Source organism: Martes martes (assembly GCF_963455335.1).
Source record: "Martes martes genome assembly, chromosome: 8".
Lineage (NCBI taxonomy): Eukaryota > Metazoa > Chordata > Mammalia > Carnivora > Mustelidae > Martes > Martes martes.
In genome coordinates this window covers 84,162,382-84,180,259 of record NC_137895.1, presented here as the reverse complement: position 1 = coordinate 84,180,259, position 17,878 = coordinate 84,162,382, and the positions used below count along the sequence as shown (strand labels likewise).

At 41.9% G+C, this 17,878-nt stretch overlaps 2 protein-coding genes across 2 annotated transcripts; both read right to left on the bottom strand.

Annotated features, from left to right (window-relative positions):
* Positions 1 to 348: 348 nt before the first annotated feature.
* On the bottom strand, positions 349 to 3,198 carry OR5BS1 (olfactory receptor family 5 subfamily BS member 1; the record flags this gene model as incomplete). The annotated part of the gene is made up of 2 exons (XM_080810250.1): positions 349 to 511; positions 2,426 to 3,198. 2 exons carry the CDS (start codon positions 3,196 to 3,198, stop codon positions 349 to 351), a joined length of 936 nt encoding a protein of 311 aa, XP_080666376.1.
* A 13,505-nt stretch (positions 3,199 to 16,703) lies between these two features.
* Positions 16,704 to 17,639, bottom strand: LOC308348330 (olfactory receptor 8S1-like; the record flags this gene model as incomplete). The annotated part of the gene is made up of 1 exon (XM_080812341.1): positions 16,704 to 17,639. One exon carries the CDS (start codon positions 17,637 to 17,639, stop codon positions 16,704 to 16,706), a length of 936 nt encoding a protein of 311 aa, XP_080668467.1.
* Positions 17,640 to 17,878: the final 239 nt, after the last annotated feature.

The following is a 17,878-nucleotide window of genomic DNA, read 5'->3' as shown; positions in this document are numbered from 1 at the left end:
TCCTTGCTACTTTCCTCTGACATCTAGATATAATTTCCTTGGATAAGTACCCAGAAGTGGGATTACTGGGTCGTATGGTAGTTGTGTTTTTTGTCTTTTGTTTTGGATCCTCCATACGCTTTTTGTGAGAATTTTCTTGAGTGGCGACCGGGCCCCCTGTGGACAGATGTCATATGCTCCATGGAGGTTTTCCTATCTTACTTCGTTGGGGGAGGACACTGGGGTCAGAGGAACTAATGCTTCTCTTTTGGAAAATAAAGACTGTTGAGATAGCTGGTGATAGCTCTTCCTGCCTCCTCTTCTGTTGCACAACTGTTTCTTCTGTTACGAGGATGCAGTGGAGCTGGGTTAGAAGGTAAGCCTGGGCTTCCTGGTGAACACCCTCCTGAGAGCTGACTTCACTTCCTGGTTCTTGAGACTGTAGATGAGAGGGTTTAGTAGCGGGGTTACCACACTGTACTGCACGGAGAGTACTTGCTCCAGGGCTGAGCCAGATGCTGGGGTCATGTACCTTGAAGGGATTGGCACAAAGGAGTAAACTGAGGTCAGAACAATGGCCACAGTATATTGGTAGCCACGGTCCATCCCATACCAGACACTCTGCAAAGAGAGTCCTTAGAGCTGAATCAACTAACAGCGGTAGCAGCATTTAGATATGACTGTGTGATCAGTGAGAAGGCAGTTATTTCTACCTTTAAATGTCTCCAAACATGAGTTATCTTATCTTCTAAGAGCTGCCCTGAGAAAAAAGAAAGTTCTGTAGCACATCAAGTGCTGCAGGTTAGAATAAAACTAATAATAATTTCATGCATTTCTCTAGTACTTCATAGTCTTCAAAACATCTTTTCTTAATAGTTATGATAAAGATGTAAGGATGCTTTTCCCTCTTCTTTTCCCTGTATATATAACTGTATGTTTTCATTTTGTGAAGATAGTTTCTTGCCAAAGCATATGTTTAGTCTAATAAGGCTGTCATTGTTCCCAACATTTATGGCTCTGGGAATTACCTTCAGTCACAGCATGTTATTTTATATAATGCTAGTGGAACAAACATTTGTCCTTTTAAGTACATTTTTTTTGGCTTAGAAAAGAAGCTAAACTTGATAAATAAAGTAGAAGATAAACATGTGTTAAGCACAAGATTTGAATCCAAAATAATAAGGTTAAGTTTTGGGGTGCATTTTGTTGAGTCTCACTGGGAGTACTTCCCAAAGAAACATTGATTTTTTTTCAACAGGTCATCATCATTGGAATATTCCTTGTAGATTCTGCTGTGCTCTATTTAAAAAGATATTCAGGGGCACCTGGGTGGCTCAGTGGTTAAGCATCTACCCTCGGCTCAGGTCATGATCCTGGGGTCCTGGGACTGAGCCCCATATCAGGCTCCCTGCTCAGCGAGAAGTCTGCTTCACTCTCTCCTGCTCCCCCACTTGTGTTCTCTCTTGGTGTCTCTCTCTTGGTCAAATAAATAAATAAAATACTAAAAAAAATATTCATTTTATTGTCACTTTTCTTCATTTAATTTATCCCTGTTAACATTTCTGTGAAGTAGGTAGGAGCAATCTTAGAGTCTCCTTATGGCATATGAGAAAAATGAGATGCAGAGAGAGAAAGATTTGTCCACAGCATCAGGTGAGCTCCTTTTCCACACCTGCCTTCTTTTCAAGTAACAAGCAGGTAAGAAAATTACACAGCAATTTGTATAAATCTATCTTCAGTTCACTAGTAGACACTATGGGCCATTAATTATTCTGCTCCTAATAAGTGAGAACTTGTCAGCTAGAGTTGTTTATGTTTGAGAGAAGTATGGTAAGAAAGAGTATGATGTTTTAAGTCAGTGAGACTTGGTTTATACTATGGCTCCATTACTAACTTGTTCTGGAACTTTTGAGAAATTATCTGGTTACTTGAAACTTAGGTTCCTTACCAGAAAGTGGGGTTAATAATATTTCTCTTGTAGTGTGTTCCATACCAAAATTGAGCTTGAGCATGTAAAAGCAGCTGGTGTACTGTAGGTGCCTAAATAAATAGTTTTAAATAAGCTTCAGAGACATCATCTTCCAGTATGAAAAACAATGTCATCTCTTTCAAGAATGATATGTTTTATTGTTTTGGTTAACACTGAATAAAATCTACCAAGGGCTCTCTGATTTCCTTTTGAGAGCTATTAATCATAAGTTAATGAAAGTAGGAAATCTCTAGTCCTTGTATAAGCTCATTTTTCAGAGTTAGACAATTAAGACCTGAGAAAGAAAATGGATTTTTTTTTAATAACTCGCACAGCTAATCCGCAGAAGAGCCAGAACTAGAAACCAGGCCTTCTGAATCCCAGTACAGTCATTTTCCTGCTGCTTTGGAAGACCAAGGCCAGTTAAGGGCAAGTGATATCCTACATTTATATTTAGGAGGTTATAGTATGACATACCTGAAAACTCCTGAACCATAAAAGATGGTGACCACAAGAAAATGAGAAGAACAGGTGGAGAAGATCTTGCTCCGACCCATCGCAGAGTTGATTCCCAGGGCTGTCATGATGATACGAGTGTAGGAGCCCAGCAATAGGACAAGAGTGCCAAGGCCAAGGACTGCCATGGTGGTCAAGATGGAGACAACACTAATATAAGGGTCAGAACAGGTCAACAAGAGCACTGGGGGAAGCTCGCAGGCAAAACTGCGGACAAGATTGGGGCCACAGAAGTGCTGCTGAGCCAGAAGGATGCTGTTAACCAGGCCAGTCCCCATTCCTATGGCCCACGATGCTCCCACCAGGCCAATACATACCTTTTTGTTCATAGCCACCACATATAACAGTGGGTAGCACACAGCCTGGAACCGGTCATAGGCCATGACTGAAAGGAGGCAAGCTTCAGTGGCTCCGGAAAATATGACCAAGGAGATCTGGGTGAAACATTCAAGGGGAGATATAGTCCTCCACTTGGAAAGAAGGTTCTCTAGCAGTTTAGGCACAATGACTGAGGAATAGAAAGCATCCAGGAAGGAGAGGTGACTCAGGAAGAAGTACATGGGCATGTGGAGATGAGAATCAGTTCTGATCACCAGCAGCATCGTCAGGTTCCCCATCAGGGTCAGGAGGTAAATCCCCAGGAAGAGCACAAAGAGCACAGCCTGGATCTGAGGGTTGTTGGACAGTCCTAGGAGGACAAATGTGGTGACTGTGGTTGTGTTGCCAACTTCCATGGAGCATTTAAGTTCTCCTTTTAGAGGGACAAGAAGGGAAAAGAATTATCACATGGGTTATCAGTCTCAGAGCATGCCTGGGGATGAGGCATTGGGAATAAAGCTTCATGGCTGATCTGGGACAGGTTGTGTCGCAGCCACACCCCTGCCATGTCAGACCTCATTAGTCCTTCTCAGCTCAGGGCAGGAAGCTATTGGCCAAGGTGGAGAAGGTGGAAGAGAAGAATGTAGACAATCTGACCTAGAAAGGAAAGAGAAGAGAACAGGGATTAGACTGGAACAGGAACAGGCTTCAGAGCACTGAGAAGTTGCTCTTCTCCAGTTCCAAAAGGAATTGAGCTCAAACCACAGGAGAGCTGACTGGCACAGTGAAAAAGTGCTGAATATTTTGGCTGACTATCTGGCTGACAGATGATAATGAGTAAATGGTTGATAGGGTTATTGTGATACCTAGTGATGGTGCAAGACCTTTCCCTGCCACAGTAAGTTCAACAGTAAGTCACTTGAGGTTCTCATTTAAAAAAAAAATGGAAAAACTAGATAGTTCTAGAGTCCATTCCAGCTTAGAAATTCTAAAGATTAAAAAAAAAAAGAAATTCTAAAGATTAAGAGACAATCTTCTTTGAGTATCACTGGTACTAAATAGAAATCCTTTCTCCCCTTCTGTGTCAATCCAAGCAGAAATGGTATGTAAGTGTGCTGATGTTATGGAAGCCAAGCAGGAGGAAGCCCTTGAAATGGAGGTGAGTGTTGTGCACATCAGCTACTCCAAGGTCTTCCCATTCCAGGGTTTCTGTGAATCTATATTGTCCACAGTTTTTTCTGTAATCTCAGTAATTTATAGGAAAGTCCATGAAGAGTGTGCTATTCTCTGAGCTGGTAGCAGCGGACTTGGATAAAGCCAAGTCAGACTTGGCCATCTTCTATGCATCACAGGGATGGTGAAAGCTGTGAGAGAGAGAGAGAGAGAGGAGAGATAAGAAAGATAAAAGAACACCAAGAACACCTGGTAAAATGTATAGTTATAGGGTTTGGTCTAGACCAGAACAAGGTAAAATTGTCACCTTTCTCTTTGATGGGTAACTCAGAAGGAGATAAGTGAGGATCTGATCTCTATTCATGGCTTCTACACTCACGGTTTCCCAGAGTGGGTAGTTTTAGAAGATGGATAGGAATGAGAAGGAGATTTGTCTTCACTTGGGCACCCTAGGCCAACAAGAGATGATCTCCTTGGATGATAACCAAATGACATCCTTTCCAACACTGGAGCAAAAGCCTCAGATGTGGCTAGGGCTTCTGTAGGCTACCCTCAACTTTGTCCTTCCTTTAGAAGATTCAGGAGTGAAACTTCTTAGCAAGGAAATATCCCTATAGTCTTTCTGTCTAAGGGGAAGACTTCTTGACTCTGTCTCCCATATAACAATGGCCAGAGGGACTTGATCTCAGCTCTAGACCTTGGAGAGTGAGGGAACTCCCTAGAGAGGCTCTTAGAGCAGAAGAGCTGCTCTGAAAGTGTATGAGGTCTCCAAGGGCCAACTATTCCTTCCCTGAATCACTCTTGTTTCAGAGGGTTGCATCATACAAGAGGGGACCCAGGGTGGCCAATAATGTCTAAAAATAAAAATACAGAATTCTGAGGATTCCTGGTACAAAAACTTGGAATTTCCTTCCTTCTTCCCTCCCCTTATCTTTCTTCCTTCTCATTTCATTGTGTTTTAAATCATATTTATGATTATACAAATAATATAATGATAAAAGAAAATGAAAAAGATACTGAGGATACTTTAAAAATGAAAAAAGATATTGGGGCGCTTGGGTGGCACAGTTGGTTAAGCATCCGACTCTTGATTTCTGCTCAGGTCATGATCTCGGGGTTGTCAGATTGAGCCCTACAGTGGGCTCTGCCTCCAGTGTGGAGCCTGCTTAAGATTTTCTCTCTCCCTCTCCCTCTGCCCATCCCCCAACCCCCACCCCATGGCTCACTCTCTCTTAAAAAAAAAAAGTAAAGAAAAGAAAAAGGATATTAAAGATATTTTAATTATAAAATAAGAAAATAAAAATTTAGCATGTCATCCAAAATTAATTATTGCAACTCTAAAACTCAAATCAATTAAAATCTTCTAAACAAATTTTTAATTGTGGCAAAAACGTTTTATTGTGAACAAATTTAAACATAGACAGAAGTAAAGGGAATAGTGTATTGACCCTTCTGTAACCATCATCCAACTTCAACAATTATCAGCTCCTTGATACCCAAAGCTGCTACCCAGCTTTGGCCACAGGGAGCTGGTAAGTGTGGTCCCTGCGTTCCATGAACAGTCATGTGTCTAAGACACGGGAAAGTTCCATTACTGAAAGATAGAAGGGAAGGGCAGTACTGAGGAGGGATGCTCAGGCTTTTCAAAATTTTTTAATAAGATTTCATTTATTTATTTTTAGACAGAGAGTGCTCGCCCACAACCGTGAGCTGAGGGAGGGGCAGAAAGAGAGGGCGGGAATCTCAAGCAGACTCCACACTGAGCACAGAGCTTCATGCCAGGCTTGATCTCACACCATGAGGTCATGACCTGAGCTGAAACCAAAAGCTGGGCGCTTAACTGACTGAGCCACCCAGATGCCCTGGATGATTGGCCTTTGCCATGGATGAGGACTGAATGGTGAGTGATTACCTAGGAGATAACAAAGCAACAATACAGAGGGAACTTGGGCCTTTCACTCCGGACCACCCATTCATCTCTGGACTTAAGAGAAAAGTAATCTATTTTGTTTGAGGTGCTGTATTTTGGGATCTCTTCTATAACAGCTTAACCTTTATCTTCCTAAAATAGATTTCCTAACCAACTCAAATTGTCTCCAATGTCCCACCATCAAAAATAAGGTTGCAATAGCCCCCTTTCCTTCCTTTTGCCTTCAGGAGCATATTTATTGTGTCTGAGATACTACATCAGGTGCTCTCTGAGCTACACGGTGTAAGAGGAAGTTTTCTCATTACGAACTGACAAAGGTAAGAAGTAAAAAATTGTTCACAACAGCCATTTGAAGATCTAGTTCTACATGTTCAGAAATATGTCTGGGCTTAATATTAATGACAGAACTCTTAATCATCCAAGGCTGCTTTTATAACAATACAGATAATAAATTAGGCTAAAATGTACTGTAATATTTGGTAGAGTTCAGGACCTTTAGTACACCACAAAATAAATTTTGATACACCAAAGAAGCAAGACTTGCAAGCAGACACCTTAGACACAACAGATCCTCAATTCTAAAGTTCTACTCTTGAGAGCATTTCTGTCTTTGGGGAGTCTCTCAGTCTCTAGAGGTTAAAGGCAGGGAGAAGAGTCAGCGTAGCATGCCCATGAAGTCTGTGCTGTGTATAGAGATGCACGGCCCAGGGAGAGGGTGCCCTAGCTCCTTCATAGCACATACCAATTGTGTGAATTATGTTGCCTAGCACTGGGTCCACGGTCTGAATATCCTGTCATGCTCTGCCCTGTTGGTCAAATACCGAATGGCCATGCTTCCAGGCAGAGGACCTGCAGGGTTGCAGTTTGTGAAAAAATGAAAGCAAAACCTTTGAAATAGACAAGCAGTTATTCCACCGGTAGATTCCGGTAGATTCCGGTGTGGCCGTTAAGCTTTGGTGGCTTAAATGGGTCATCAGATGGAAGTGCGATATCCAGAGAGAATAGACCACCATCGTCTACAGAACCCGGTGGACCATTCATAACTGTTGTCTCCCTCGGGCCCAGCACTGCGGTTGGGAGGAAGATTGGAGGTTCCTTTCCACTTCACCAGCAAGAGCCAAGCAGACACAGCTCATCACGTATATGTTGTCATGATGAAGAGTAACTAGTCTTTAAGTAAGAGAAATGGACAGCACAATTTGCTTTGTCATATACAGGCTCATTCTAGACTCGCTTGGTAGTTGAGGTGGTTGTTTGGGTTTGCTAACTGGCGTTATCCAAAGGAAAACACACTTATCACATCGCTATAACAGGTGGTAGTTTTACAAGGTGGAGTGAAGGCCCCTCTGAGGTGAGGCTTCTGCCCTTCCCCAGAAACTGGGAGACAGGGGTGCTGTGTTTTCGGATAATTACATTTTGAGGAGTTGGTTCTTGGGTCCTTGAGGAACACATTACTGGTAGTAAAGCTGGCGGCGGGGCTTTTTGACTTTTAAAAAGATTTATGTACATTTCAAAGAGACAGAGATAGAACTCACGAATTTTCTAAAGTAAATGCTCTAAGAAAAGGGAAGAGGGAGAGACGTGGGGGAGTTCGCCTTTTAGTTTTAATTTGCACTTGCCCTTATGTTGTCCAATTGCTCTCCACCCTTGGGTGAAAAGGTTTATTTCCCCACTGAGTTTCCTTTGTGCCTTTCAAAAATTAGTGCACTTGCTTTGTGTGGATCCATGTCTGGATTCTCTGGTTTCATCGCTCCACACATCTATTCCTTTGCTAGCCTCTTGCAGACACAACACTGTGTTGTAACTTTATAGTAAGTCCCAAAATCAGATGCTAGAAGTCGTCCAATTTTGTTCTTTCTCAGATTTGTTTTGGCTATTTTAGTCCCTTTGCCTTTCCAGCTTCATCAGTTTCCACAGGCTAAGTAAGGTTTTGAACCCTTTCCATCGGCTGGAAGGGCCACCCCAGCACCCTCAGGCGGGCTTTGATGAATTTCCTGCTTCAGGCTAAGGCTTTTGTTCTGCAAAGGAGCTCGGGGAGCTGGGCCTGGGAGATTTGATGGTGGCTGCTGTTCCCTGACCCCAGCCAGCCCAGGGGGAAAGCTTTCCTTAGCGGCTCCCCACCATCCTCCCCGTGAGAGCCGGGTGGGGTTTCTGGGGGAACAAACTGCAAGAAAGTGGGAGCTTTCCTAGGACCGCAGCCCTCTGGAATCTCAGCGCCTCTCACAGCTCACATCCGGCCTCCAGCAATCTGTCACCATTTCTAATTTAATCTTCCTCCTCCCTGAGATGGCACCAGCAGCTTCTGTCCTGAGTAAGCCAACGCTCAGGTCTCATGTCTCCCTGCAGGCCACTCTTTTCTCCAGATTTCTGTGTGGCCAGGTGCCCAAGACAGCTCTCTGATGGCTAAGATAAGTGGTTGACTTTGTCTGTCCAGCTTTTTTCTTATTATTAAGAGCGGGAGTGATAGTTTGCCAGCCCTCTGCATCTCTGAGCCCAAACCAGAAGTCTGAGTTTTTAAATAAGAAAATTGCAGCTCCTGTTTCCAGGATGTCTTTTATTTTACCGTATTTGAATCTTTAAATGCCCTCCCTGTGTTTTCCTCTGTGGGGGTTGTTTCAGTCCGTCTATCTCCTTGCACATTTATTTATGGGGTTGTTCTGATTAGCTGCTTGATGCTTACCTCTCTCTCTCTGTACTGTTTTGTTTGCTCATTGTGGCGAAGTCTGGCTGGTTGAGTTCTGTAAGTGGTGACAGTCTCCTGACAGAAGGCAGTCTGTGCCCCTCCCACCCTGTCCCCCCATCTTCTCCCTATGCTACATCCATGTTCAGCTCCTGGAGAGAGAGGCGTGCACACCACTCCTAACAGAACTCCCCTGGGCCCCGAGTCCCCTGGCCCAGCTTCCCGAAGGCTGCAGCTGCCGCTCAGCTCAGCAGAACCAGGAAATTTGAATTTGGGGTTAGCATTCCATGGGACGTGTTCAAGCTGCTGACTCTGTACATTTTTGTATACAACACATTGAATATATTAATGGTCAGCTATCCTGTATCTTCATTTTGCCTGTCACTGGTCTAATCCATTAAGTGTCACCACTTAGTGCTCAGAAAGAAATCTATTGCTTTCACTTTCAAATTTCTGTAAGAACTTCCTTCAAGTTCTCGAGTACTTATAAAGCATTCTCCCTCCAGATAAAATTTCCCCAAACCCAAATATCTTCTACTTTTCCTTTCTCAAAATCCTCAGTCGTCTCTTTGGTTATGGGTTTAGGACAAAATAATCCTAGCTCATTCAGACCTCACTGCAGAGGTCTATATGGCCAACTGGCCATTTCTCCCTATGGCTCATGAGAAAGCTTCCCAGCCATCATGGCGGCCTGCCTGCGGACCTCATACTTCCCATTCAGCTCTCACTAAAGGGCAAGAGGGCAAGAGAATTTTTTTTTTAATTAATGGCAAGAGTCAGACATATTTCCATTGATAAAGAAGACTCCAAGGATCCAAATGACAGATCTTACAAATTTATGATTTGCAGGAAAAGGATACAATATGAAAACAGCATTAAAATAAAGATATGCATCACAGCCAAAGGCTGCTTCATAGCAAGGGGAGAGGACTGGAGGGAGATCACTTGTCTTCTCTTCACAGGGCCAAACAGCACGTTTTCTCTCTTGGTTAGAAACCACCAACATGTGTGTGAAACATACTAGAACCAGCTCAGACTGGGTATGGGTGATACGTGGCTTCCTTGATCCAGCCTAGTAAATTAGCTGCAGCTGCACGAGCTATTGACACAAAGGTAGCAGCCATTTGAAGATCCAAGGTGAGCCCAAACATTCCCTCAGAAGCAAGCCGACATTCTCCTCCACTTAGTGCTGGTCAAGGATGGGGACTTTGCCCCTTGGTCTAAAATTCTCAGTAGCCATTTCAACAAAGGCGGAACTTCAGGGGGCTGCTTTTAACACACTGAAAAGTCAAAATTCTTTTCACTCATGAATCCCTTCTTTTTATGTTTTCTTGCCCGCCACTGTTAATTTGTCCTACCTTTTAAAATAGTAATTGGTCTGACAGATGTAGCTATTTTATCAGAGGATGTCCGCCCCAGTTCCTTTGGTTGAAGCGCCACCTCCTGGCCAGACAGGGCGAAGCTCAACCAAAGGAGATTCTGAACTTGCTTTTATCTATCTATCATCTATCTATCTATCTATCTATCTATCTATCTACTTATTTATTTATTTTTAAAGATTTCAAACAATGAATCTTGGAACACTGAAAAAATAAAGTTAAATTAAAAAAGATTTTATTTATTTACTCGACAGAAAGAGAGAGAGAGAGAGAGAGAGAGAGAGCGAGCGCGCAAGCAGGGAGAGTAGCAGAAAGAGACTGCCCACTGAGCAGAGAGCCCAATTCGCGACTGTGGGATCATGACCTGAGTGCAAGGCAGGCACTTAGCCGGCTGAGCCACCCAGGTGTCCCTCTGAGTTTTTATTTTTGCTAATGGTGAATGCAGCAACCATGGAACCAAATTTTTGAGCACCTGCCATCTTTCCTGCTAATCCATTTTGCTAGATCCTGAGGCTTAGGTTTTATAATTTTCAGATTCCACTGGAAAGTTTATTGTCAGTAACTGCTTTCAAAGCATGTGCTACTTCAAACCCAGGGTGACTTGGCAACCATCTGGCATCAATGATTCATTTCCACCCCCTTTAGCAGAAGCACAGTTTTTCTATCTAAATAATGCTTTAGCCATATTTTTAGTTAAAAATGAGTCAGGGAGTGAACTTCTAATTCCCTTTCTCATACCAACTGCACAAATGGCAACAGTTAGGGTTTGTTAAAGGACTCTCACAGGACCCCAAATAACAATGCTTACAGATCTATAGTTGTTGTAGAGGACACAGCATAGCAACAGCGTCAAGTAAGGATAACCTCATGGCCAAAACCTACCCCACGGCAAGGCATCCAGAGACACCTGACATAGGCTCCCATTGTCCTCTTTCTGCAATGCCATGGCAGGACATACTTCTTAGATCAGGAATCACTGATGGGTGCATGGAATACTCTGGAACCAGGGAGGCCAAAAGGGTTCTAGGACTGTCTTGTACCCTGTTGATCACATAGATATATTTTTGCTATGTAACCAGACTCAACAGTAGAGGTCTCTGTGAGGTCTCCCTGAGACCAGTACAAGCAATCTCATTTTGTCAATAAACAATGCTGACACACTGGGATAAGGCACCTCAAAACTCACCTTGGACCAATGGATACACAGAAAGCAACATATTAATCAGTACACTTCATACATTGACCAGGGATCAGTGCCATGCAGATATGTCTCTTATCTCAGTAAAAAAGTTTAGGCCAATTCCATGTGTGCTGGAGTTAATTCTCACAGCACATTTTCCTTATTCAGTATTAAACCTCTGTCAAAAAGCACAATACTGAGGCACCTGGGTGGCTCCGTGGGTTAAGCCTCTGCCTTCAGCTCGGGTCATGATCTCAGGGTCCTGGGATGGAGCCTTGCGTCAGGCTCCCTGCTTGGCGGGGAGCCTGCTCCCCGCCACCCCCACCCCCCCCACCGCGCCTGCCTCTCTGCCTACTTGTGATCTTTGTCTGTCAAATAAATAAATAAAATCTTTTAAAAAAAGAGAGAGAGGGGCGCCTGGGTGGCTCAGTGGGTTGAGGCCTCTGCCTTCAGCTCAGGTCATGATCCCAGGGTCCTGGGATCAAGCCCCGCATAGGGCTCTCTGCTAGGCGGGGAGCCTGCTTCCCCCTCTCTCTCTGCCTGCCTCTCTGCCTACTTGTGGTCTCTGTCTGTCAAATAAATAAATAAATAAATAAAATCTTTAAAAAAAAAGAGAGAGAGAGAGAGAGAGCTGGGCTTTCCTATAACAAAAAGCACAATACTCCATGCACTCTGGATGCTCACAGGAAGCCTGATGGGTGAATCAGTGAATGAATAAACACAATTTGCAAGCCCAGTCTTTGGCTGACTGATTTTCTTTCCCTTTCTTTTCTTTTCCTTGGGCACATGTTTTCCATCTCAAAGAAATTTGGCCAGTTAATCACTCATTGTTTTAAAATGAAATGTTTCCATTCTTTCACCACAGTTAGGTCATAAACTCCTGGAAGGCTGGGATATTTTTAATTTTTCATCCCTACCTCTCCTTTCTAATGATTCCAGTCTTCTAGCTGGGCTCCATGGTATCTGTCTCTTATCCATGCTACATAGTAGATATCAACAAGGAACTGATTTCTCTACCCCGGGCATGCCAAAGTGTGGTCATTGGCAAAATGTGTACTTAATATTTCCTGGATCCACAATGTATTCTTGGTGAATATTTATTAAAAAGAAATTAATCTCAGTCTATCTATATGTTTGGATTATATATCATTCTAGGAATAATAGATACATGCTTAGGTCTCTACATAGTATCACTGAGTCTTTAAAATCCACGTGAGATATATATGGTTATACATATTTTAGAGATTAAAGAAACTCACAGAAATTAAATAATTTGTTTGAGGTCACTCAGGTGTTACATGTTTGAGCAAGGATTTGAAATAAGATCTGTTTAAGATAAAATTTTGGCTCATTCACATAACTACCATAGTGTCCCAAGATATTTCAGAAAGCAGAGCAGGTCACATGCTCCAACCATAAAAGGGAGGGATTCTTCTTTTCTTTGGTTTCTTTGTTGACATTTTAGAAATTTCCCTCACGTTGCTTCCTGGTCAATCAATTCCTCATTTTATTCAGCCTTGACCTTCTAAAATTTTATAATGCAGGGTAGATATATTCTTATCAGAAGATTATTTTTAATTATATTATCCTGTTTTCCTTGCCATTACTTCTGTTTGACTAATTTGTTAAGAACTCTAAAATCTGTATAAAAGTCTTCTACAATATTACTCAGCCATCAAAAATAATGGAATCTTGCTATTTGCAACCACGTGGATGGAACTAGAGGGTATAATGTTAAATGAAATGTCAGTTAGAGAAAGACAAATACCATATTATTCACTCATATGTGGAATTTAATAAACAAAACAGATGAACATAGGAGAAGGGAAGGGAAAATAGGATGAAAACAGTGATGGAGGCAAACCATAAGTGAGGCTGAACTCTAGAAAACCAATTGAGGGTTGCTCTAGGGGAGCTGGGTGTAGAATGGGGTAAATGTGTGATGGGCATTAAGGAGGGCATGTGATGTAGTGAACTTTGGGTGTTATATGCAAGTGATGAATGATTACCTTTGAAACTAATAGTACAGTATATGTTACTTAAATTGAATTTAAGTAAAAAAATTGAAAACAAACATATTTCATCTTATTGATGATACATAATAATGTCTCAAATAGGTAGTATGTCTCTGAAAATATTCTTCCTGGGACCATTATTTAGTAATACATGTTGGTTTAAGACATGGATACAGCAGAAATACTCATCTGTTGGATACAGCAGAAATACTCATCAAAAGCATTTAATTTTTTCTTTTTTTTTTCATGAAAGTGTTAGCATGTCCATTTGATCCTCATTGATTTGATTGAAAGTACCCATAAATACATTGAAATAAAGTCTCCCACAATTATTATAAATTTGTTAATTTCCCTTATTATTTTCTACAGTATTTTATGTTCTGTGACTTGAGCAGTTAATGTTCAGTCATTTTATCTTCTTTGTGACATATAGGTATCATTGTGGTTGTATCCATCTAAATTTGAGAGTAATATTCATTCAGTCAGCACATTTTTCTTGAGCATTTACTACATGTTTGACTACTGTCCTAGATTCTTCAACTAATTTTTTTTATTAACATATAATGTATTATTAGCCCCAGGGGTACAGGAACTAATTTTTTTTTGCTTCGAATTCAATTTTGACTGAAAATGAGACCTTGACAGCTACTTTCTCATACGCATTTTCTAGTTTAGATATTTGAGCAATTTTTAAAAATTTTCAACCTTCGTGAGTCACTTGCAAGTCTTGTTTTAAGAGTATAATGTCTTTAAAAGATTTTATTTAGTATTTATTTTTAAAGAGAGAGAGAGAGAAAGGGGGAGAGGTAGAGGAAGAGGGCGGAGCCTGACCCGGGGCTCAATCTGATTACCCTGAGATCATGACCTGAGCCGAAATCGAGAACTGGATGCTCAACCGACTGAGCCACCCAAACACCTTGAGATTATAATTTTTGTTGTTTAAGACAATAGATTTCTTTAGTGTAGTTGAGACACAGTGTTTACATTAGTTCCAGGAGTACAGCATAGTGATTCCACAAGTTTATCCTTTACAAAGTCTTCATTTTTGAAGTCTTTATTTTGTATATAACATATAGCTCTCATAACCCAATCTTAAAATCTTTTCTTTTTAATTTGATGACTTTACAGTTCCATTGTTGTTGTAATACATGGTTATTGATGTTTTCTGCAATGCTATTTAAAAAACATTTTTTAAAAACATTTTTGTGCTCTCGTGGTGCTATTTTGTTTTCTATCTTTTTTTGTGCAAGAGTGTCACTCTGTCCTTACATTTCCAAAGACTGGTAGATACCAAATGACAGTGTATAATATGTACAGAAGAAAAAAGAGGGGACCCCAAAATTCTGTAACAAGGCAAATTTTCATTCATATGTAGAGTCAAAATAAAGAGACTTTCATTTTTTTTTTTTTTTTAAGAGAGAGAGGGTGGGGTGGGGGACAGAAGGAGGGGGAGAGAGAGAATCCCAAGCAGGCTCCATGCTGAGTGTGGAGCCTGACATGCGGCTCAAATTCATGACCCTGAGATCATGACCCAAGCCGAAACCAAGAGTGGGACACTTAACTGATTGAGTCACCCAAGCACCCCTAAAATAAAGAGATTTTCAGATATGCAAGGTCTTGGAATATTTTGTAATAGCCATTCCTTAAAAAAAAATCTAGACAAGTGCATATTACAACTAAATCAAAGCAGAATGAAATGAAGAACTTGGGGCGCCTGGGTGGCTCAGTGGGTTAAGCCTCTGCCTTTGGCTCAGGTCATGATCTCAGGGTCCTGAGATCAAGCCCCGCATCGGGCTCCCTGCTCAGCAGGGAGCCTGCTTCCCCTTCTCTCTCTGCCTGCCTCTCTGCCTACTTATGATCTCTCTCTGTCAAATAAATAAACAAAATCTTAGAAAAAAGAAATGAAGAACTCATGAATAATGATCCGTAACACTCAAATGGTGGCCGTTAGTGTTCTAGTGCTTGATCTCCCATTTCATTAATCCTCATGCTAACTATACAGTGTAGATACTCTTGTTATCCCAATTTTATATATAGAAAACAGGTACAGAGTAGGTAAGCAATTTGTCATAATTATAAAACTTATATGGGCAGAGTCAGGATATGAACACAGGCAACGAGGCTCCTAAGACTGTGTACATAACCATTATGTTCTGCTGTGCAAAAGGGAAGTATAATGGGGGAATGTGCCATCAAAGGGATGCCAGTGAATAGTAAATAAATTTAAACATAGAATGAAGCCTAAATAACTATAGATTATGATTGAAATACAGACTTTAATTGATTCAACAGCAACTAATATAAAGACAATAATATGTTGATAACATCTAGGGACAAAAATTCCAGAATGTAAAAACAAAAAACAAACAAACAAACAAATCCCAAAACAATGGAGGAAAGAGGTTGAAGTGGCAGAAGGAGGAGGGATGGTTTTTTTTTTTTTTTTTAAAGATTTTTTTTATTTGTTTGACAGAGAGACACAGTGAGAGAGGGAGCACAAGCAGGAGGAGTAGGAGAGGGAGAAGCAGGCTTCCTGCCAAGTAGGGAGCTGCATGCAGGGCTCAATCCCAGGACCCAGAGATCATGACCTGAGCCGAAGGCAGACACTTAATGACTGAGCCACCCAGGCACCCCAGGAGGAGGGATTGTTAAAGTAAAATGAATTTATAATATTTGATGGGAGATGTCAACATATTTTGTTTTTAAAGGTGAACTTCAATGTGATTTATATACACAATGGAATATTACTCAGCCATCAGAAAGGATGAATACCCAACATTTGCATCAACATGGATGGGACTGGAGGTGATGATGCTGAGTGAAGTCAAGCAGAGAAAGTCAATTATCATAAGGTTTCACTTACTTGTGGAGCATAAGGAATAGCATGGAGGCCATTAGGAAAAGGAAGGGAAAAATGAAGAGGGGGAAATAGGAGGGGGAAACGAAGCATGAGAGACTGTGGACTCTGAGAAACAAAATGAGGGTTTCAGAGGGGAGGGGTGGGCGGATGGGTTGGCCTGGTGATGGGTATTAAAGAGGGCACGTATTGCATGGAGCACTGGGTGTTATATGTTAACAATGAATCTTGGAACGCTACATCAAAAACTAATGACATACTGTATGGTGACTAACATAATATAATAATAATTAAAAAGTTGAACTTCATAAATGCAGATTTAAGACTAGTTTAGAATGATGAAGAAGTAAAAATTGTCTAAATATTATGAGGGACAATAAATGCATAATTTTTAACAAAGTAGATCAACAAGACAAAATTAATAAGGATGACAAAATAAAGTACATTGCTGATTAATTCAGGAGATACAACATCTGTGACCTCTACGAAAGAAGTGGTGCTAATGGTGCGAAGGGGCAGAATTAAAAATAGACCTTATATCTAAAGAGCTAAATAAGATATGATTTTATGTATTTTATTTTTTGTTGGCAGTATAGCCAGGGAGAGGGTGGTTTAGGGCTCCCTTCCAGTTAGTGGTCCAGAATTCTACCTGAGGTTCAAGCAGTTGGCAAGGCAAACTCATCTGCCACACTCTGTGTCCTTGTTCACTACCTCAAGTAGTGCAGGATTTTTCCCAGTGTCCTTCTCACAGCCGCCTTCACCTCTTGGTTCTTTAGGCTGTAGATGAGGGGATTCAGCAAGGGTGTGACTGCGCTGTACTGCAAGGAGGAGAGCATATCCAGGGAGGAGCCAGATGTGGGCATAAGGTAACGAATCAACCCTGAGCCAAAGAACAGGGTCACTGCAATGAGGTGGGAGGAGCAGGTGGAGAAGGCCTTGGTTCTGCCCGAGGTGGAGCTGATGTTCAGGATGGTGGAGACAATACGGGCGTAGGAGAAGAAGATTGGGAGGAAAGTTCCAAGCCCGTGCAATAAGATGGAGCAGATCAAGATGTCAATATTGATAGAAATATCAGAGCAAGATAGAGGGAAGAGGGAGGGCAGCTCACAAGTATAGTGGTGTATGGTTTGGGCCTCACAGAAGTCCAGGTTAAGAGCCAAGAGCAAAATTACGACTGAGTTGAAAGAGGCCAGGCACCATGAGATGAAAACCAACTTCACACAGAACTGGCTGCTCATCACCTGGCCATAGAGCAGTGGGTGGCAGATGGCAGCATAGCGGTCATAGGCCATCACTGAGAGCAGAAATGCTTCAGTCCCTGCAGTGATAAACACAAAGAACACCTGCGTCAGGCAGCCCTCGACTGAGATAGTTTTCTTCTCAGACAGAAGGTCCTTCAGTAGCTTGGGCTCAGTGACTGAAGAGAAACAGAAGTCTAGGAAGGACAGGTTACTCAGGAAGAAGTACATGGGTGTGTGGAGGCGGGCATCAGTCCTGATCACCAGCAGCATCATCAGGTTCCCCGTCACGGTCAGGAGGTAAATCCCCAGGAAGAACACGAAGAGCAGAGCCTCGATGTGGGGATTGTTGGACAGCCCGGTGAGAATAAACTCAGTGACGGTGCTGTGGTTCCTCCAGGCCATTTGTGGAGGGGGTTTCCCTGGATAAAACAGAAGTAGAGGTGAGATCTGTCATCATTCCTCTTACTCTATATCCCTCCCTGCTCTGCCTTCGCTCTGCTCAGACATCTCAAAACTGCTCTCGCTGTATATCAGGAACAGCTTCTATCCTGTTTGGTTATCATCGATTCTGGGTCACAGTCTTTGCATATTTCAGAGAATCTTCTTCCTCTTTTATAGGGATTTAACTGGGAAAAAGATAT